This window comes from Panicum virgatum, chromosome 1N (assembly GCF_016808335.1).
Source record: "Panicum virgatum strain AP13 chromosome 1N, P.virgatum_v5, whole genome shotgun sequence".
NCBI classification, from domain to species: domain Eukaryota; kingdom Viridiplantae; phylum Streptophyta; class Magnoliopsida; order Poales; family Poaceae; genus Panicum; species Panicum virgatum.
In genome coordinates this window covers 62064486-62086456 of record NC_053145.1, presented here as the reverse complement: position 1 = coordinate 62086456, position 21971 = coordinate 62064486, and the positions used below count along the sequence as shown (strand labels likewise).

At 50.3% G+C, this 21971-nt stretch overlaps 3 protein-coding genes across 3 annotated transcripts; 2 read left to right on the top strand and 1 right to left on the bottom strand.

Annotated features, from left to right (window-relative positions):
* Positions 1 to 4316: 4316 nt before the first annotated feature.
* LOC120653830 (universal stress protein PHOS34-like) lies at positions 4317 to 6628 on the top strand. Its single transcript, XM_039931507.1, has 4 exons — positions 4317 to 4843; positions 4958 to 5061; positions 5139 to 5257; positions 6243 to 6628. The coding sequence occupies exons 1-4, from the start codon at positions 4648 to 4650 to the stop codon at positions 6316 to 6318; spliced, it is 495 nt and encodes a 164-aa protein (XP_039787441.1). The 5' UTR covers positions 4317 to 4647; the 3' UTR covers positions 6319 to 6628.
* Positions 6629 to 9711: 3083 nt separating this feature from the next.
* Positions 9712 to 11222, bottom strand: LOC120653827. The gene has a single exon (XM_039931506.1). The coding sequence runs from the start codon at positions 10809 to 10811 to the stop codon at positions 10056 to 10058; it is 756 nt and encodes a 251-aa protein (XP_039787440.1). The 5' UTR covers positions 10812 to 11222; the 3' UTR covers positions 9712 to 10055.
* A 6825-nt stretch (positions 11223 to 18047) lies between these two features.
* On the top strand, positions 18048 to 21890 carry LOC120653826 (peptidyl-prolyl cis-trans isomerase FKBP12-like). Its single transcript, XM_039931505.1, has 5 exons — positions 18048 to 18289; positions 18638 to 18671; positions 18863 to 18924; positions 21248 to 21300; positions 21584 to 21890. The coding sequence occupies exons 1-5, from the start codon at positions 18202 to 18204 to the stop codon at positions 21683 to 21685; spliced, it is 339 nt and encodes a 112-aa protein (XP_039787439.1). The 5' UTR covers positions 18048 to 18201; the 3' UTR covers positions 21686 to 21890.
* The last annotated feature ends 81 nt before the right edge of the window (positions 21891 to 21971 follow it).

Sequence of the window (21971 nt, the reverse complement as noted above, 5' to 3'; positions counted from 1 at the left end):
CTCTGGACAACTGCACCGACGTTAACTCAAACCTATCGTCGGTTTAACCGGTGAGTACAACTTTTGAATTCCTCTGAAAAAACCATCTCACTGGTCAATTGCACCGACGTCTTGATTCAAACAGCGTCGGTTAATCCGGTGAATAGAACTTGAATTTCCCTGGAAAAACCAACTCTGGACCAATGCACCGACGTTAAATTCAAACACGTCGGTTTAACCGGTGTATTGAATTTGTCCAGAATCTGCTGACTTCGTTTAACCGACGTATGGAAAATTGAGAGCGTCGGTTAAACCGGTGTATAGACTTTTTCTGATTTTGTCTTTTCTGATTTGAGTCTTGAATGAAATCCAAATATTCTTGAGATATAGTTTGAGAACCACTTATTTGAACTTCTAGAAACCTGAGTGACCATAGTGTGCATCCATTTTCAAATGACCATGTCCATGCTCAAGTTACTAAGCTTTAACCCCTCTTAATAGTGCGATCACTACAAAACTATAAAACCTATACTAACCTAAGTGTCCTTCTCAACCTTGTGACACTTAGGACTAGAAAGATCCTTAGCCTTGACATAAAATTGAGTTGAATACCGAGATCGCCTTTTTGAATAATGAAATTTGAGGGGCCTCTTTTGACATATGACCAAATGAGCGATAATGATCTTTTAAGCTGCACAAACTCATTAGTCACAATAATGGTTGTCATTAATCACCGAAACATACCTTGAGGGCCTAGATGCTTACAAAGATTCCTTTGTAAAATTTTGCGTTTACGGGGTGGAACTATTGGGCCTTAGTAGTTTAGTGCAAGTACAACCGTGTAGACGGCGGCTGTCCTTTTGGTACAAATAGATAGATTAAATAGACAGCTGGTATAATTGGCTGTCTGCAGGATATTTTAATTTATCCTTTGACACAAATTATGGTGATCTAATGCATATTTGATCTTTGTAACTATTTTGTTGCATACATGCACTGTGTTCGGCAGGCTGGAGCCAGAGGCTGGAACTGGAATGGTGTGAGAGAAAAATACTGTTACCTGGCTGGTGGCTGGAGGCTCGTGCTAAAGCGATGTGAGAGAGAAATACTGTAGAGCTGGAGGCTACAGCACCAGCCGAACACGGACGATGTTATCTTTCTCTTTTTTTAAAAAAAAATTCCACTTCTTTTTTTTTCTTTTTTCTCTATATTTCCTTCTATTTCCTTCTGCAAAAATTCCTTGCATGGCGACGGCAACCGACGGCGCATTGTCCGTGCCCTTACTTTATTTCTTCAGCTTTGGGCATTTAACAAGGCTAATAATTTAGTCTGTTATTAGCTGCAAGAACCTTTGCAGTTCATTTCTCAATTTATTAATATTATAGTAGTTTAGTTTTCTAGGAGTACCATTAATACATAATCCATTTATCTATCTCACAAATTGTGTTGATTCTTATATCGAAATTAGCTGTAAGCTAATAGTCCACTTTTTCTCGGTCTCCTCTTCTCTTTCTCTTCCCACCTCTTACCTGCCTAGCAGTGTATTCACCCGCTGCTATGGAGTGGTTGATGGAAGCGGTAAAAGGAATCGTTTCTTTTGAGCCAACGGCCGCACCAGCCTAACCCGGGGCAAGCAATGTCTGCGCGCACGCCGGCGTCCCCCGCCGTCCACACGCTCTTTTGTACGGCGGACTAGTTTGAGCACCCGCGGTCAAAGCCGCGACAGTCCAGTTCCTCTGCCGGGCGCAGCCTTTCTGTCGCCTCGTCGTGGTGGACTCGTACGGCCGGGCCCGGGCGTCCTCGAGGCTATTAATGTGTGTTGGCGATGAGGATCACCACTCACTACCGGTAGCCTCTCTTTTTTAGTTCCAAATTTTTTTAACAGTATCCGTCCCATTAAATTTTTAAATGTATTAAATATAGTTGAAAAAATAACTAATTACACAGTCTAAATGATTAGAACGAACTGAATTTTTTAAATCTAATTAATTTATAATTAGATATTATTTGTCAAGTAACAACGAAATATATTATAGTACCAAAATTCAAATTTTTTCACCAAACACCCTTAGCAAGTTTGGACGAATCCCCATTCACTCTGCTCGCTTTTATCAGCCTTGGCAAGTTTGGAAGATAGCAGAGGCGTGAATTCGTAAGAACATGTACTGCCTTCTTCTGGTACCGCCCAAGAGGAGTTCCTTTGGGAGTATGGGATTCCACTGTTGACGAAGTACTAGCGTGAACAGTGCGCACTCTAGTGGTACTCCGTATAGTACTAGACCTAGACTACATAGGAGTAGGCTACCACAAGTAGAAACACTAGGCCTCGGCAGGCTGAAAGGCTACGGGCAGTACCTTTCACGCGCGCCACGGGACGTCGGACGCAGTCATTACGGCCCGCGAGGCACGCGTACGCTGCCCCGGCTCCGGCTGCCCGGCCGCCCGGCACCGACGACGACGACGACGACGAGCGGCGCACCCACTCCGTAGAACAAGGCTGCCGAGCCGTCCAATCCCTGGCCGTCCGGCTCTCGATCGGGGCGCGGCCGTCGCGATCCGATCCCCTCGCTCGCTCAAGCGTATAACGTGGAGTACTGGGCGCCGCAGCCTCACGGGCAGAGCAGTGATCCACAGGGACAGCGGGGCAGCGGCGAGCCCGCGATTGGGCCGGCGGTGGGGCGAGGGTACCCGGCGGCCATCGCTCGCCTCGTACGTGAGGTATAATGGCTTTATAGCCAAGTTACTCAGTAATTTTGATGATGTGAAAGGAAGAAGGGAGGAGGAAAAAAAGAACTTGGCTCCTAATTAAACATTAAACTGGGCACGGATGCATAAGTAATAGTGGGTCCCAATAAAAATCTATACGAGGACAATAGAAAAGAGAATAAAACCATATAATTAAGAATCTAATTATTGTATAGTTTGACTCTTGTTATTTGATTTATAGCTGCTACTACTTTCGTCCTGTGCCCGGGGCGCCTTTTCTCCCACCCACCCAGTCCCCGCAAAAGGACACGGTGGCTTTCGAGGAGACCAGGAGGCAGGAGGGAAGGGGTCGGCGGATCTCCTGCGCCACCGCCGAGCTACAGCCGCGCTGTGCCTGCGCGCCCGCGGATTCTCTCTCTTTGGCAGCGCAGCGCGGAACCGTGCTCCAACCACGGCCGAGATTCGCATGTGCCTGTCGCGTTTCCTGGGTTCATTCAGTGCACCGCGCCACACGGGGTGCCTGGCTGGCTGGTGATAGGTGACCACCCACCAACGTGAGCGGGAAAGGCCCCGCCGCCCGGAGCCGGAGCACAGCGGCGTCCAACGTTCGAGGGGTACGACGTGCGCTGCCGGTCGACACGCAGGCTCTTTCCTGAAAGGAGGATTTAATCGGTAGAACTGCTCAAGAACAGTTGTTTCCTGAGAACGATTACATTTTTGCGTCTTTGGATGGAAATGGAACTGTGACCTGGAAGATGGTGATGGCCACAGGTAAAATGCCATGTGATCACGACAACGAAGGCCGCCGCCGCAATGGGCTATGGGCCATACGCGGGCCACGCCATGGACGCCGCTGCGCCGGGTTGCGGGCTCGTGGGAGTGGCGAGGCCACGCTCTGCCAAGTTTTTTTTTTGTGCGGGAACTGCCAAGGTTTATTTATCTGCGGCTCCAACAATACACGACAGCAAGATCGTCAATTCATCATCAACCAATGCACAAAAATTACGGCTGTTTCTCGGTTGACGGAATCATATAGCACGACAGACAACCTGGCGTGGAATTGTCAAACGTTGCGACGACAGGAGTACTCGTACTCCTATCTCTGTTCTCGCTGGCTGGTCCGCGGATGTCATCCACTGCTCGTGCAGTTCAGTTGACCAGTCGCTCTCTGACGAAGGGGAAACCATCAGGCGACAAACAACGCAGCCCCGGCCCCCCACTTCATGACGGAGAGCGATAGTATCAGCATAGTCTTAGGCGCTGACAAAAAAAAAATTGCAGCGCGCAAAGGCTTGCCGGGAGGAACATCTGATCGGATCGGCGTCGACAGGGAATTCCTCTTGATGCATTCATCCGGCCAACTTCTGCAATGAACTCCTTTCGCAACGCTGTCTCTGAAATCTTCAGGGTTTCTTTTTCTTGAGCTGGGAGGCTCCTACAGCTTGCCACTACAAAACACTGAAACAGCATGTCGTCTCTGATGATGATTGGCTGATTGCGTGGCAGGTCAACTTGAACCGTGCAGGTAGGACTCAGGATTATTAGTTTCGACTTTCGAGAACAAAAACAGCTAAGCTAAAACTAGTTCTAGAAGGATGGCAAATAAACTTGTGTCACGTTGGTCGCTGAACTTGTGTTGCTTGCCAGTGCTCGACCAATAGCTCTGCTCGATCAGAACCGCACGAGCTTCCTACCGAACTGCCAAGTCGCTCCATGTGCCTCGCGAGATCCACACGATGACACTCGACCCCGCTTGGATCGTCGCAGACCAGGACAGCGAGTTCCGTCAAATCCACAGCTAAGCCAAGCCAGCGAGCAGCAGGGTCTGCAAGGAAGGGGAAGGCGGCGGCGGCACGCAACTTTGAGCCAAATCCATCGCTCCTGACCTGACCTCTCGCCGATCCAAGAAGCGGGGGGAGTCCGAGAGAAGCGAGAAGGCCCGCGAGCGAGAGCTCGATCTCCATGGCGACCGGCAACCTGGCCAGCGTGGTGGTGTCGGTGGACGGCAGCGAGGAGAGCATGAACGCGCTGCGGTGGGCGCTCGACAACCTCCGCCTCCGCCCCCGCCCCGACGGCGAGTTCGTCGTGCTCCACGTCCAGCCGCCGCCCAACATCGCCGCCGGGCTCAACCCGGCGCCCATCCCCTTCGGTGGACCCAGTAAGCAAGCCGAATCTCATCTCGCTCAACGCTCGTGCTCGTTGCGGTAGCTCTTGTCTGCCTGCCCGTCTGGTCAGTGTTTGACTGGTGTTCCTGGGCGGGTGGATTGATCAGTTGGGTTGGAGGTGCCGGCGTTCACGCAGGCCATCGAGGCGCACCAACGGCGGATCACACAGGCCATCTTGGAGCACGCCCTCAAGATTTGCTCCGAGAAACATGTAAGGGGACGGCACTAACAAGTTCCGTGGCAGTAATTTTGAATGCTCGTGTTGCTGATTGGGATCGTCTCTTGAAGGTGGAGGTGAAGACGGAGGTGATCGTGGGTGATCCCAAGGAGAAGATCTGCGAGGTGACGGCCAACCGCAATGCCGATCTGCTCGTCATGGGGTGCCGTGCCATTGGGCCGCTCAAGAGGTAGAAATAGATCATGGGGTGTCTTGTGCTTTGCTTAGCTAGCTAAAACTGCTTCTGATTTCGATGCTGTCCTGCCTTTGGAAGTGGGAACAGACTAACTAGTTTTTAGTCAATTGGAGATCTTAATATATATAGATGCATCAGAAAGCAGCATTGACATGATATCTGTCACCTTAAGTCCTTAAGCAACAACATTGAATAAAGAATTGGCTAGATAGCCTGCTGAGGAAAATGTTTGTGGGCATCCAAATGACAATTAGAAAAGGAGAGCAGAGATAAATCATTTCAAGTTCCATAGTGATTTGAATGAACTGGTAGCTTCCTGACGATTCGCTGGTAAGTTAGCAAGTTTTTATATTTGACCCTTTTTTTCTGTTGATCTGATCAAGCCTGCTGAGATCTGTTGCTAATGATACAAGGCTTCAAGGCACACAATGTGAACTGCAAGGAAATTCTTGTTTAATTTGATTTCCTCATGAGTAGATGAAAATGTCGGACTGTTTATCCAAGTTCAACTGTAGAAAATTTGTTGGTATGCCTTTCATGACTGATGTTGATGCTGGAACATAATATTTCATTTTATTATGAAACATTTAATTTATAAAGTAGAAGATATGTTTCTCATGTTCAGCGGGTAATATTTATGCTTAGCATGCTTCCGCGTATATCATGTAAACATAACATCAAGGAGAGTGAAGCACCCTCCTGTTTTGTGCAATGGTGCAGCTATCTGCTAGGATGTCGGACTGAAAACCTACCGGTTATCGCTGTGTGTTGCAGTTAGCATTTAGCACTGGGTGCATCCATTGAGCTGCATTGGCATTTCTTTTTTGATCAAGTTTGTCAGTCACGTATCTATAAACCCTTTATGATAATCATTCAAGTCTCTGGTTACTATTGCCTCCTCACATTTCTTTGACTTATATTTCTTTCTGTTGTCCCATTTCTATATAAAGCTGAACTCTAAATTGATTCCTTTGTACAGGATGTTCTTGGGCAGTGTGAGCAATTACTGCATCAACCATGTGGGTTGCCCTGTTGTTGTGATCAAGGGGACTTGAGGCCTTGAGCTACCCTCGATCAACATTCTTTGGTGCATTTCAATTCAAGTGTTTTCTGGTTGCTATTGTGCCCTTTTAATCCTGTACAGACCATGCATCATATTTGTCAGTTTGGTGCTGAGGGATGAGGGTTGCTATGTGGTCTCCGTTTGTAAAGAAAAATGTGTTTTGCTTCTGTAATCGTGGAAATAAGCCTGCCATGTGACACATTGTTCTGTATATTCTTGTATTTGTCGGGGATATACATTGTGCTGCCTGAACTCTGAACATCTCAAAATTGCCAGAATCCCGGTTTTTGTATGTTGTCTTGACATAGTTGATGTCCTGAGTTCACCAGACTATTTTCAGCTTCTGTAATCGTGGAAATAAGCCTACCATGTAGCAAGTTGTTCTGTATATTCTTGTATTTGTTGGTGATATACGCTGTGCTGCCTGAACTCTGAACATCTCAAAATTGCCAGAATCCCAGTTTGCCATAGTTGATGTCCTGAGTTCAGCAGACTATTTTCATTTTTTTGTATCGCACATCCATTTCAATGACCAATAGTATAGAGTAGTAGATAACTCTCAGTTGCAGCATTCTAAGATCAAAGCTGAGAAGCAATTTTAGACAGGATCCAAGAAAGCAGGACGGGGTTTCATTATCGGAGATCATCTCGCCCAGTTCGTCGGAGCTGCTGCTGGTAACCAACAGAATGTACAAATTGTATAAATTGCCTGTGACGGAACCGCCAAATTAAAACTCTAATTAAGCGTAATGGCCGTCATTTGAACACATCAGGCTCATTAGCTTAATGGCTTAATTTGTCGATCCTTTCGCAACCCACGTCCCGATCGAAACATCACCGATAGTCCCACGCGAAGGTGGGCGCAGATGGTACAAGCACGACACATAATTGAATATACAACAAAAATACATAGAACTTGACCTTAAGTTTTACAAACCGAGTTTGAATAAATACATAATTCACAAACTTTCAATACTGAAATCCTGGTTCGTCTAGAGGAACGGGGCCTACAGCTACCAAAAGTGAGCCCTAGAGAGATCCCTAACTAGACGTCCGGCTCCACGACCACCCATCCCTCTGCATCCCGGCGGATGAACTTGGCGCAGCAGGGACAGAAGTCTACGTCTGCGTGCCCTGAAATAATGTTGGCAACAAACCCTGAGTATTCTAATACTCAGCAAGGCTTACCCGACCAGTGGGTATAACTTAGCCCACATAGCTAGACATGCAAGGCTTTTGGCTGGTGGTTATTTTGCAGAAAAAGCAACTAAAGTAATTCCTTACTTTCATTATTTTAGCTTCAGATTCTATAAAAATTAACTCTCATCTCATATTCGCGAAGACCTACTATAGCAATCATGGTGATGCAAGCAAAATAATTTGGTGAGCTCAATATTTTATATAAACATTCCTAACTCATATTCTACATTTTTGCTACGGTGTGACAAAGAGACCAAGGCCCTCATAACCGCGAGACACGGCGAATCGATCCGATTTAACCTTGCAAGGTGGACCTAACCAACACGGCACGTATTTGCCCCGTCGGACTATACATACCAACCATTCCCCTCCCCGCCTCGAACTACAGGAACCAGCCCAACGACATATGGTCAGCCGAGCTCAACGTGAGACCACCAAAAGTAAACACATGCATCCCAATTCTCCGCGACTACTCGACTCGCCCCAGGAGTTGGGTGCGGGTTCCTGTACTTTCGAAGCAAGGCAGTACTCGGCTTACCGGTTTCGACTACCTCCTACTCCCGGCATGCGGTTAGTACAGTTCAATCCCCGATCAGCACTGCCACATCCACCGGTCCTTAATCGACACAGACGGGGCTAAGACACCCAGGAACCCTGTCCTGCTGCCATACCTATCCATCATCCCCGCCCGGTCTCACATTTCCATGTTCATTTCAAAACCAATCTCACATACTGAATCATATAAAGATAATAACGTATCTCGCGAGTAACCGGAAATTACTCGACTCCTAACATTCTACATCTCGCGAGTGCAGGAGACCACTCGTCTTCTACTGGTAACGCTAAGCTTAGCACAACTATCGTCCTATACATGCTAGTATAACTCCGGGAATCCTATGAATCATGCAACTAGGGTTCCAAACAATTCCTGAACTTAATGCACAAGTAGTAGAAACATACATAGGTGTCTTAATTTAAAATACTAGGATGTGCACCGGGGCTTGCCTTGCGCCTGCTGCTCAACACTGGGGCCAGACGGGCCTTGGGCCGGGTGCTCACACCTCTCCTCTTGGGCTTGCGTCGTTTGCTCTTGTGGTGCCGCGATCGCCTCAAAGACGGCTCCCTCAGATGCGGATGCTACACGTATGCATAGGTATTAAATGAGTGCAGCCCAAGAATTGTAACTAGTTTACTTTAACTGAAATACCCTGCGGACTGTCCGCGCCCGAGTGGCGGACTGTCCGCCGCACTATCCTACCAACCCAGCAGAGGCAACAACGTCTCTGGAACTTTTTCCCATTTTACCTGCGGACTGTCCGGCCACCCCTGGCGGACCGTCCGCAGTTCAAGTACTCAACCCACCAGAGACGAAAACGTCTCTGGACAATTTCCTAGACTCTACTGCGGACTGTCCGCGCCCTAGTAGCGGACCGTCCGCAGTTCACCCCTGCGAACCTCCAGAGACGACATCGTCTCTGGAACAAATTTGAGCCTCAATGGCGGACCGTCCGCTCCCCGATAGCGGACTGTCCGCAGTCAATCTTGCAAAAACAACCAGAGGCAACATCGTCTCTGGACAAAACTAACCTGACCTGCGGACCGTCCGCGCCCCCCAGGCGGACCGTCCGCGATAACTAATTCCTGACCCTCGCCCTAGGCGGCAGCAAGGGCGGCGGCGACGGCGGAGGCCGTGCTCCGGCGCCGGCGACACGCCATGGAAGGGGAAAAAAGGCTGGGAAGCATAAGAAACTCACCACGAATCCATTCCCGCAGTCGGTTCGAGTGGAGGGCGACCGGAGAGGCGGATCGGCGGTGGAGCAAGCTTCAAACACCCCCAATGGTGTCCGGCGGTGGTGGAAAGATTTCAGCCGGGGATAAGCCGGTTTAGGGGTTTGGGAAGGTGGAGGAGGTGACGAGGAAGGTTCCTGCGCGAGGAATCGAGGTCTGGTGGACGGAGGAGGGAGATCGAAGCAAGGGGCGACGATGGCGCGGGAGCTCGAGCTCCGCTCGGCTCTGGAAGGAAAGAGGAAGAATAGAGGATTGACGAGTGGGTCCCACGCCCATCCAGATAAATATCTGGGCGACGCCTCGCGGACTGTCCGCCGTCACCTCGCGGACTGTCCGCGTGGTGGTTGTTACATTGCCTATTAGCAGAAAAGTCCAAGCTTGTGTTCAGGCCCTCAAGTTTGCCTCTGCCTCAGCCACTCATGGATTTCATTGATCTAGAACAACATAATTGGCAAAAAGGAAAGGAAAGAAAAAAGAATCAAAGCTGAGCTCAGATGATACATGAGAAACTTTATTATCAGGCGAAGTGGAAACTCAAACGACGGACACAGAGAACGAAAGCACAGCGACAAACAGAACAAATACCAAACGCAATTCAACATCGAGTCTCAAGCCAACTCATGTGCAGATGTGCTGCTGCCGCCTGCTCTGCGCTCCTGGAAGGCTGGAAGCTTATGCTGCAATTGCAAGCCAGACGATGCTGCAGGCTTTAGCTTCTTCACATTTCATAAAGCTGCTGAATCAACTCTGAATCTGATCCTGCTGGAGCATCTGGAACGATCCTCTACGATCGTGTGCTGCTCGAGTTCCACTGATATCAGACAGTAGGAGCTTCCGCCCCATGTTCTTGAGTTCAAGGGTGGTAGTCTCAGGTGGCTCACTGGAAACAACTCCTTCCTTCAAGGAAGTTATTAGTGATGACAGATCCATTCTTGTGCCGGCATTGCCATTGTCGCCGGCGGGCGCAATCTTCTTGACCCCAACAAAAACCTCAGCTGACCGACGTATGTAGATGACGCAGTAGTTCTGGGGCAAGCTGAGCACGCTCAACGACTCAATTGGGGCGGCAAGGATGCCGCCAAGCTTGAGCACCCGATCGGCGAAGGCGAACCTGTCGCCGACCTCCTCGAAGTAACCGAAATCCATCAGAAAGTCTACTGACGAGTCCTCTAACATCAGCATCCGCCGCAGCGAGGCGGGTCGCAGGACGCTGTCCTGGTCCTGTTTCGGGCCGGGCGCGTCGCAGTCGCCATCGGAGCCGAGGACGACGGTGCGGGCGCCGGGGGCGAGCAGGCCCTCGCGGCGCAAGTCGCGGAGCAGGAGCTCCGCCTGGGCCGCGGCAGCGCCGCAGGCGTCGACAGTGTGGCTCCGGGCCGGAGCCTCGGCAGCGCGGAGCCATGGCAGGAAGAGCAGCGCGGCGGCGAAGAGCACGGAGCGCGCGAGCACGCGGAGGGCGCGCGGGCCGGGGAGCCGGATCACGACAGTGTCGCCCGGCATGGTGGGCGCGTGGGTTGAGCAGGAGCGTTTGCTTTTACCGTTTGAGACGGCGACGAAGAGAAGGCCGGCGCGGAGGGAGGGAGGCGAGCTTAGCGGGTGCAGAAGCGGGCGGCGGTGTGGTTGCCACCCACGAGGGCGAGGTGGGCGTGCGGCGCGCGCAGCGTGAGGAGGACGAGCTCCCGGATCCGCTCGGTCTCCATGGAGGTGGATCTGCCCGGCTGGGCTGGGGAGGGGGCGACTCTGCTGTTAGGTCTCCATCGGCGGTGGCCGCCGGTGGGATGTCTGGTGCGGAATTGGAGGGTTCGCGTGGGGATTCGGGATGGAGAACGGCGGCGAGCGGCGGTGCGTCGGGTGTTTATGGGGGCCGAACAGGATGGTTTGGGAATGGTTTCGCTTGTACGGACGGTGGTGATGGATCAGGGTTTACCTTTTCGTTTTTTTTCCGAATCCCGCCGTTTGCCGGAAATGAAATTTCGCCGAATTTCGCTAATTCCGAACGGAAAGAGAATTCAAATTCAAAAAACGAAATTTCGGTGAATTCCGACCGAAATTTCGGTGATTTCGACCGGAAAATGATGTCCGTTGTGATTTTCGTACTGTTCCCGAGGTCAAATGAAAAACTTTTGAATACCAACTTTGTTCAGTTTTTCGAGATCTACAACTTTTGTTTCAGGAACTTTTTCATTTGAGCAATGGTTTGAAAGTTATTTAATTATTTCAAAAACTACCAATTAAAAGTCTTGTCATTTCATGTGACAACTTTCATTTTCTCTCTTAGGCCTCAACTGGACTTTTATTATTCTTGTTATGGCAGATATTCCTATAAATTTTTAGGGACATTAGTTGATCCAATTGAAAGTTGTTTTAAATCCAGGACAAACATGATTTGAATTGGTTATCGATTCATGTGACAGTGTTTGAATTTTTTGTTTGATTCAATTTGTATAGAGAATTGTTAAAGCATTCTGAAAGGTGTGTTTTCCGGCAGTTTTCCAACGGAAAGTTTTTCCCTGCTCTATAGATGGTGACAATTCTCTTGTGGCCTAAGATTTTGGTCACATGCATGCTGTGGATGCAAGAATTTGACCTTCTCTTCTTATCCTCGGGACTGGAATGGCGTCGGAGGAAATTCACTGGAATCAAGGTTACAGTCACCGACCTACTATTGCAATGCAAAGCTTTCTTCCACGAAGTGGGGGCAGATCAAAGGCCACAACTGACTTAATCTGCAGTTGCCAATGGAGAAGAATTGCCAATGGAATTTAACACGTATCAGCAATGGCCACAACTTCAAAAAAAAAAGACTCCCAAGTCTCCACAGTTACCGGCTACAAAGCTAGAAGAAGAGCCAGATCGAGGGCCTGGTTAAGAATAATAGACTACAGCAGACAGAGGGCTTTAGCTGCCATCTCATTCGATCTCACCGCTACATACAAAAGAAAAGAGCTGCTAGATGATAATATAAAAGCAGATGCAAAAGGCAAAAGCGAAGCAAGATTGACGACGAGCCTAATTGGACAGCACGAGGAAACCAGATCTACTAGTCTACTGATGAGAGTATAGTCCACCCGGGCCGGCCGATGGATCATCATCCTAGTTGTAGGTATGCATATGAAATTGAATAGGTACCTCACCAATATCATGATAAACCAAAGTCTAGTTGAAGTCGAGGGGAGAAAACAAATTTTTGCACATGAAATGACGAGTCATTCAAATTACGGTTTCAAATGTTAATTTTAGCCTAGCAAATGATCTTAGATTTGAGTGTGTTCTAGTCCTATTTGCTTAGAAAAACACCTAGTTTTTTATCATATTTTTACATATTTTTTTACAATTTTTTTTGAATTTTGAAACGAAATTTACCGAAATTTACCGAAATTCCACTTCCCGGTAACTACCGAAAACAAAAAAAATACCGAAATTTCACCGAAATTTTGAACCCTGTGATGGATGCTGTGAATTCTGGTACGTGGGACCGGAATTCTGGTTGGGTTGCTCGTCTCCTCCTCTCTTTGAGTGGGTTTCTGCCCAAATCTGCATATACAAATAGAAGAATAACATCAAATTAGTTGGAAACAAGTGGACTTCAAATATCCTGTAATGTCAAATCGTCATATGGCTTTGTTATCCCTTCACAGCAGCTAATTCGGCACTAGTTCAATTCATTTGGTTTCCTTTTTAAAGCAGCTGGAAGATCTTATCCATACTAAATAAAATTATGGATCGTACTATTACACCATGGGTTGGCAAAAAGATATTGAATTTTTCAAAAAATTATTCAACTTATTTAGATCCATCATTTCTCGTCGATCTCTAGATCTTAGATGTCGTACAGAAGCATAGGCAAAAGAATGCATCAAGAGCATGCACAACATCTCGTCAGCATGGATATTAAAACAAACTCCAGATTTTTTATATTTAGTGTTGACAGATTTCTTTAGTATTAATATGTATTAAAATATGGATTTTTGCTATTTATGTGTTGATAGATTTCTTTAGTACCAAATTTGTCAAATTCCGATTCGTTTGATTGTGCTTTAGAATTTCCGCTATAACTATCTACTAGATTGTATCTATATCTATTGAAACAATTGAAACTCTTTCACACTAAGATTAGACCTGTCGTATCTCCACGAAGGTTCCACTTAATAAGATTCGGAGGTTTGACGAAATGGGATGGTGACCTATTTTTTGATAGAAGGAAAATAATTTTACCGAAATTTGCACTAGCAATATTCTATACTAACCTCTTGTACCCATGTATACTTTCTTTGGCACAAATTTACTTTCTTTTGCACATGCATTCACCCATAACTTGCATCATTTTTTTGAAGGATAATAATTAAAATCATTGTTTTATGGATGAAAAAACATCTATTATTTTTTGTCGATAAATAAATGACATCATTTTTTATGGAAGAAAAATTAAATACGTACTTGTAGCACGTATCTCCACTACTATATAAAAAACTAACAGATTATATTGTCGTGGTGCTGCAAACCACAGCCGGGTGGCGGAAGGCACCCGCCCTAGCCCAGAGGGTGTGTACTCGGGGGTTAGCTAGTCTTAGATCGATCTCACTCAAGAACACGATGAACACAGCAAAATTTAGAGTGGTTCGGGCCGCCGGAGCGTAATACCCTACGTCCACTGTGTGTTGTATTGCCTTCCCACGAGAGTGAGAAGGTGCGAGAGCTTGAGTCTGTCTGGATCTGTCTCCCTCTCCACGGTCTAGCGGGCGTGCTCTCCCTTTTATATGTCCAAGGGGAGCACGTACACTGAGCGGGGCCCCGACATGTGGACCCGGCGATGTATTATAAACTACATTTTGGCCTTCAATGCCTCAGATCCGGAGATCTTGTCGTCGGCCTCCGTGCGTAGCTTCTGACCAGGGATGGTCTTGAGCTGTCCTGTCAGAGTAGAGTCCAGCCTCTGCAGCCGCGCGTCGAGGTCATGATGAAGCGCCGAACTACTGACTCAGTCCACTGTAGCAGCGTGCACTGTTGCTCCAGTCAGTAGCTGGTCATCATGACTCGTCGCCCATGGGCGCGGCGCTGCGTCTTTAGTGCTTGCATTGGTAACTGACGAGCCGCCTCGGTAACTGGCGATCCACAGTGTGGACTGACAAAAGCTGCCCCGTGCCCAGCGGCAGCAGAGCCTGCCTCAACCACTCGCACTTAATGCGGGTGGGTGAGGGAGCTTCCAGCGGAAGGCTTGCGCCCGCGCCCGCGTCTGCGCGACACGTGGTGGCTCCGGACCCCTCCCGAGTAGCTAGCTGAGCCGAGAGCTCACGGGGGGTCCGGATGGCACGTGGAGGTCCCGGACCCACCTGCGGGAGTCCGGATGGCACGTGGAGGTCCCGGACCCACCTGCGGGAGTCCGGATGGCACGTGGAGGTCCCGGACCCACCTGCGGGGATCCGGGTCCGCGGCCACAGGTGCTGAGCATTTCCACCTCTGGGACACGTGGTGACACCGGACCCGTCCCCGAACGGGAAGCGGGTCCGGGACCGTTGGTCCGGTGAGATGGAGTCGGAACCCAGGAGTCCGGCTGCTCAGCTCCTTAGGGCGTAGTTACGGATAACTACGCGAGTCTTGGCACAGTAGGAGTGGGTACCCCAGTTGTAGGGTACCGACAGAGGCCCCCGGGCCCGCCTCGGGAGAGGCAACGAACCCGCAGGTGGGGCCACTACTGTGAGCAACTTGGCTGCTTCTAGCGCCCAGCGGTGCGCGCCGCAAGGGTCTTGCCCTGCATCGTCCATCCTTTGGGTCACCTGCTGCATCATCACGTTTGGACCTGCACATGACTCAAGGTAGATGCTTAGTACCGTGCCCACGGGTCCCAAATCCTGTTGGCTGTAATCCTTTGAGATAGACAGCTAAGTTCAGTGAACGGAGCTCAAGGGGCCGGCCTTTAGGTTAAGAGAAAGTCCGGACCTCCAGGTTCCCAGTCCTAGGTACTACGGCACTCATTCACAGGAGGTGGTGCGTGCAGGCTTAGGGTACGGAACCAGGCTAAGCGGCTACACGGCTCCGGACCTCCCCGGAGAATGAGTGCGCTTCCCTGAACCTGCAGGTTCCCAGGGGTCCGAACCCCTCTCTTCCATGAGGGGTCTCGAGCTAAGTCACTAACTAGCCAACTCAATTCGGACCACAATCACCGCACAAGAGTAAGAAGCCACGTGGGGGTTAGCGCAAACAGAATGCGTAAATTGAAATTGGAATGTAACATCCTTAGAGGCGAACTGAGAATAAACTTTTTCCTTTATAACTAGATGTACATGAGATGTGCGATGTAAGCCAGAACACAGGTTTATGAGGCCGGAGCTGTCCGGACCTCCGGGCCCCCAGTCTTAGGTACTACGGTACTCGCCCTGGGGAGGTAGAGCATGCAGGCTTAGGGTACGGAACCAGGCTAAGCGGCTACACGGCTCCGGACCTCCCCGGAGGGTGAGTACGCTTCCCTGAACCTGGTTCGCAGAGGTCCGGACCCCTCCACGAGGGAGGCTCACCGGACTGGACCACACGGAAGTACTACCTAGTTACAAAGGAAAAGGCTTTATTCCCTGCTGGGCCTCTAAGGGTAGGACTTACAGAGATGTAGAGTCGGGGGTGCGACCGGAGTCGGCTTTCCGCCGGAGAGCCACCAGAGTCGGCTTAGCGCGACCGGAGTGGGCTTTTCGCCGGAGCGGGCTTCGTGCGACCGGAGTCGGCTTTCCGCCGGAGCGGGCTTGGTGCGACCGGAGTCGGCTTCCCGCCGGAGCGGGCTTCGTGCGACCGGAGTCGGCTTTCCGCCGGAGCGGGCTTGGTGCGACCGGAGTCGGCTTTCCGCCGGAGCGGGCTTCCTCACATGAGTGAGGTATGCTGCGAGCTGGGATTTGTCGCTCCGCCGCTCGCAGCTTGTGAGGGGGCCCTTGACGGGCGCCCTGACTCTTGCCGACGTGCAGCGCGCGCCGCTGCCAACGGTGGCTGCTCCACGGGCACGGCTGCCCCTGGCGCAGGAAGGCGAGGCGTGTGGCGCGGATGACGCCACACCCTCCGTCATCTCCACGTCGTCGTGGTGGTGGGAGTGCTCAACCACCCGAGCCATGGAGATGGGCAAGAGACGAACTGCGACTAGCTAGAAGCCCCTACCTGGCGCGCCAAATGTCGTGGTGCTGCAAACCACAGCCGGGTGGCGGAAGGCACCCGCCCTAGCCCAGAGGGTGTGTACTCGGGGGTTAGCTAGTCTTAGATCGATCTCACTCAAGAACACGATGAACACAGCAAAATTTAGAGTGGTTCGGGCCGCCGGAGCGTAATACCCTACGTCCACTGTGTGTTGTATTGCCTTCCCACGAGAGTGAGAAGGTGCGAGAGCTTGAGTCTGTCTGGATCTGTCTCCCTCTCCACGGTCTAGCGGGCGTGCTCTCCCTTTTATATGTCCAAGGGGAGCACGTACACTGAGCGGGGCCCCGACATGTGGACCCGGCGATGTATTATAAACTACATTTTGGCCTTCAATGCCTCAGATCCGGAGATCTTGTCGTCGGCCTCCGTGCGTAGCTTCTGACCAGGGATGGTCTTGAGCTGTCCTGTCAGAGTAGAGTCCAGCCTCTGCAGCCGCGCGTCGAGGTCATGATGAAGCGCCGAACTACTGACTCAGTCCACTGTAGCAGCGTGCACTGTTGCTCCAGTCAGTAGCTGGTCATCATGACTCGTCGCCCATGGGCGCGGCGCTGCGTCTTTAGTGCTTGCATTGGTAACTGACGAGCCGCCTCGGTAACTGGCGATCCACAGTGTGGACTGACAAAAGCTGCCCCGTGCCCAGCGGCAGCAGAGCCTGCCTCAACCACTCGCACTTAATGCGGGTGGGTGAGGGAGCTTCCAGCGGAAGGCTTGCGCCCGCGCCCGCGTCTGCGCGACACGTGGTGGCTCCGGACCCCTCCCGAGTAGCTAGCTGAGCCGAGAGCTCACGGGGGGTCCGGATGGCACGTGGAGGTCCCGGACCCACCTGCGGGAGTCCGGATGGCACGTGGAGGTCCCGGACCCACCTGCGGGAGTCCGGATGGCACGTGGAGGTCCCGGACCCACCTGCGGGGATCCGGGTCCGCGGCCACAGGTGCTGAGCATTTCCACCTCTGGGACACGTGGTGACACCGGACCCGTCCCCGAACGGGAAGCGGGTCCGGGACCGTTGGTCCGGTGAGATGGAGTCGGAACCCAGGAGTCCGGCTGCTCAGCTCCTTAGGGCGTAGTTACGGATAACTACGCGAGTCTTGGCACAGTAGGAGTGGGTACCCCAGTTGTAGGGTACCGACATATATGATAAAAAATCTGTCCGCACATAATTAGACATTTTTTTAAAAAAATTTAGCACTCACCTAGTCCCTGTTAGCTCCAAATAGTACCTTTAAAAAAACAGATTTACTTCTTTAAGGTGACTTAGATCTTGTATTTGTGTAAATCACCAATGTTGTACAGTCAGCCTCTCTTCCCATGTTAATTTGTTTTTTGTCCAATCGAGCCTGTGCTCTCTATCTAGTGCACCTATTGGGTGTCTTGTTTAGTTATTTTTTATCCAGTATTGCCTAGTCAACTTTTTTTCTCTTTATTTAGTTGTTTTTTATCTAATTTTTGTGTCTAGTGTTATTCAATCAAATAGATAACTTACGGACGGAAATGTAATATATAAATCACTTAACGAGAGGAGACAAATATTCACCCAACGGGGGAGAAAAAAGTCGCTAGGGATAAAGACAAATGCACTTTGCATCCCGAGGTGATAAACTGATAAACGCATCTGGAGATTAATACCGCCCCACTACCTCCGGTCGCAATTCACAGCAGAAACGCCGCCGCCCACAGAAAAGCCGTCGAGTCCAGGAGACAGTCGGAGGAGAAGAGAAGGATGGGTTTCGAGAAGGAGATCCTGAGAGCCGGCACCGGCCCCAAGCCGACAAAGGGCCAGAAGGTCACCGTCCACTGCACCGGCTACGGTTCGCCCCTTCCCTTCATCCCATAAACCTCTGCTCATCTGTTGTTCTTGGATCCGCGTCGCTTTTGGGTTTAGGTTCAACTGCTTCCAGATCCATCTCATGCTGATCATAAGAGTAGCCTTGATGAATAAGCGGCGGCTTTCCCCCTCGGCGTGGATGCTTAGGATGCAACGTTCAGTCGTAGGATTGAGATCGATCTGATTCAGAGTTGCAAGCGAACCTTTTTTGGCCGCCATAATTTGTTTCTCTTTCTCGTTTCTATAACCAACGACACAATCGTCTATTCTATGACCAGCAATCTACTCTGCAGTAATTGTTCGCTAACCCTTGTTTATTGTTTTTATGTAGGGAAGGATCGTGATCTATCCAAGAAATTTTGGAGGTAAAGGATAAATCTATTTCTTTGTTTTTACATCCAACTGTAGCATCAGTGCTGTAAGCATGTGTACAATGATGGGGATATTTTCTGTTCTCGTAGATTCCTGTTTTTTGGGGGTGGGGTGTTTCAGATTTCGTCAAGTTATTATATATGTGAGTAATTCTATGTTCATATTCTGCTGTTGTTCCTTTCAGCACCAAGGACCCTGGTCAGCAACCATTCAGTTTCAACATTGGTCTGGGTTCAGTGATCAAAGGTAATCATGTCACGTTGCTATTCAGTTCAAATATTACATAACCACTATCTGTTAATTATCTTCACACATATTCCTATTTGCTATAGTTTAGTTCTGTAGGAAAGTAGGATGCGTATAATGCGTGGGATGTATTGCATTGAGCCCCTAGGGCGGTATAGATAGAGTACATGGCTTGGAGGGCAAGTAGCCTCTCCTAGAGATAAGGTTATCCCAGGATTATAATCAATCCTAAACTAACCATATCCGGAGTTGCCTAATATACTCTAACATCCCCCCGCAGTCGTAGCGGTAGCAACACGAACGGTCAGATTGGAGAACAATGGAGACGTATCCCCCTGCTGTCGGAACGCCGGTGCGAAAGCTTTGACTGGAGACTCATGCAGATGATAGCCCTTTAGTGCCGTAGTAGCCGAAGTCGAGGTGGATGTGGTCGAAGCCGTGGAGGGGGCGCTGGTCGAAGCGTTGTCGAGGTGCTCGAGTACACAAACTTAGCAGCTTCTTGCCGAATACAGCAGCAGGACGGTGCAGCGGATGACGATGGTAGACGGCGCGGTTTGCGACTTAGGTCACGCTCAGGACAGGGGTGGCGACGGCGCAGGTTGCAGCAAGTGTCACACTCAGATTAGGGGTGGCGACGACGTCTTCCTTCAGGAACATCGGCGGCGATGTCCGCGCGAGAACGGCTGGAAGCGCGGAGGCGGATTGAGCGCCTGCTTGATGAAGACCGGCGGCGAGTGGCGCCACCGCCTGAAAAGGCGACGACACCGGTAGGGTGGCTTGATCACGAACGTCGTTGCTGCAGCCTGGAGGGCGCAGCAACAACCTCGTCCTTTGGGAGTGTCGACGATGAACGGCGACGAACGGCAGGGCGACGCAAACCGATCTTAGATCGGAAAAGAAAAAAACAGCAGCAGCAGACGAACCATAGGGTCCAATCTCGAGTGCACCTATCAAATGTCCCTCCCCTCCCTTATCCTTTCCCAATTGTGGTCAACCACGGACAGAAAAAGAAGAGGAAGGGCCCGCCGGCGAGGGAGCTCGACGGGGGGAGGTGCAACTCGAGCGGCTCCTCTGCTTCGGCCGTGTGCAGCAGCCTGACGACCCCCCAGAGGCCACCCCCGCAGCCGCGACCTTGCGGCGGCGGAGGGAGGAGGGGAAGCAGGCCCGCGGCGGCGCGTTGGAGAGGGCCGATGGTGGAGGGCGGTGGCAGCGCTGTAGCCCGGCGTTGACGTCGATTGGCGGTGCGGCGGCCCACTGGCCCCGATGGCGCAGTGGCCTGGCATCCCCGCAGTGGTCCTCCGCAGCCGTGCAGGGCACGCGCGCTTGGGGAAGCGGTGCGGCGGCGCTGGTAGGAGGCAGGGCGCCTGGCCTGATGCGCAGGAGGGGCGGGCGGATCTGGATGCGGAGCCGAGGGGACGACGACGCGGAGGCACGCAGGCCCAGAGGCGCCCCCATGGCGATGTGGTACCCCGACGGGGACGTCGAGCGGCGCCGCCATGGGGCGGCCAGGGAAGGGGTAGGTCCTTCTGCTGCTTGACGGCGCGGCGGATCAGAGGGATCTGCGCGCTGATCCTATGAGAGCGCTGCCCCCGGTGGAGATCGATCTCCCCGGGGGCGGCGCGACGGCAGCAGAAGCGGGAGCCTAGGTCGAAACCCTAACTCGTGATACCATGTAGGAAGGTAGGATGCGTATAATGCGTGGGATGTATTGCATTGAGCCCCTAGGGCGGTATATATAGAGTATATGGCTTGGAGGGCAAGTAGCCTTTCCTAGAGATAAGGAAGGTTATCCCAGGATTATAATCAATCCTAAACTAACCATATCCGGAGTTGCCTAATATACTCTAACAAATTCTATTGCCATCACCTCTAATGGTCCATCACTTAGGTTTATGGTTTGTCAAGGGTTCAGTTGTCTGACCACTCTGATTGCTTCTGGACTTGTATATTGTATTCTTTTATCAAACTTATACTTTCGATATTTATTAATAAATGGAGCATGATCCTTCTGATGATGTTTTACTTGTGATAGAGCTCCAAATTTGCACTGTTTGCCTGTGCTTCTTATATCCTCTTTAAGCTATTGTTGTCAGTCATGTTTTCCTTGATGAAGTAGTAACTCTCTTGAAGCCTTGTTGGGCATCTTTGAGCCATTTTAGTTCTTTTTCACCCAGAAGTGATCTGTCACTGTTCATGGGCAGTCCTAGACTCCCAGTCCAGTTTCACATCACAAGCCAAAACTTCACAGGCCTGCAAAAGTCATGGTCTATTAGCCAAGTAAGCCCTCCAATCAACGTTGTGCTAACTGTTTTGTTTCTTACAGGATGGGATGAGGGAGTTATGACCATGCAAGTGGGTGAAGTTGCTCGTATCCAGGTATGCTCCTGAGATGTTAAATTAGCTTGATTGCCTGAATGTGTTTGTAACTCTTCCGGTTTGCATTTCATCTGTACTGCAACTTTGAAGTGCTGCTATGGCAATTCTATCTCTTGTTGGAAGTAACTTGTTAAAAAAATACTTTTATTGTGGATTTTAGGCGTTTTGCAATGCATTTTTTTCCTATAAAGTGTCAATCTACATTGCTGTTTGTATTCTCTAGTTCAAAATAATCTGTCTTAGCTGTATCCTGGCACCTGATACTTGAGTACTCTTGTTTCAGTGCACCCCGGACTATGCTTATGGAGCCAGCGGATTTCCAGCCTGGGGAATTCAACCAAACTCGGTGCTGGTATTCGAGATTGAGGTCCTCAGTGCCCAGTAATTCGCGTTGCAATTCTGGATGGAGCCATCTTTCAAAAAAAAAAATCTGGATGGAGCCTTTGCCTCTTGAGTACTGAAATAAATCCATTGTCACCTCATGCTACATGCAGCAGACTGTTGTTCTTAGTAAATCCTGTTAAACTTTAACACAGTGTGGCCGTGATACATCGGGTTTATGAAATTTCTTGTGGTACGACTCTCAGTCAGTTCTCGTCCCTGACAGTAAACCTGTGCTGGAAAATCACAACGTTCCTACTTCCGATGTTGGCCTTGCAACGATAGATTTC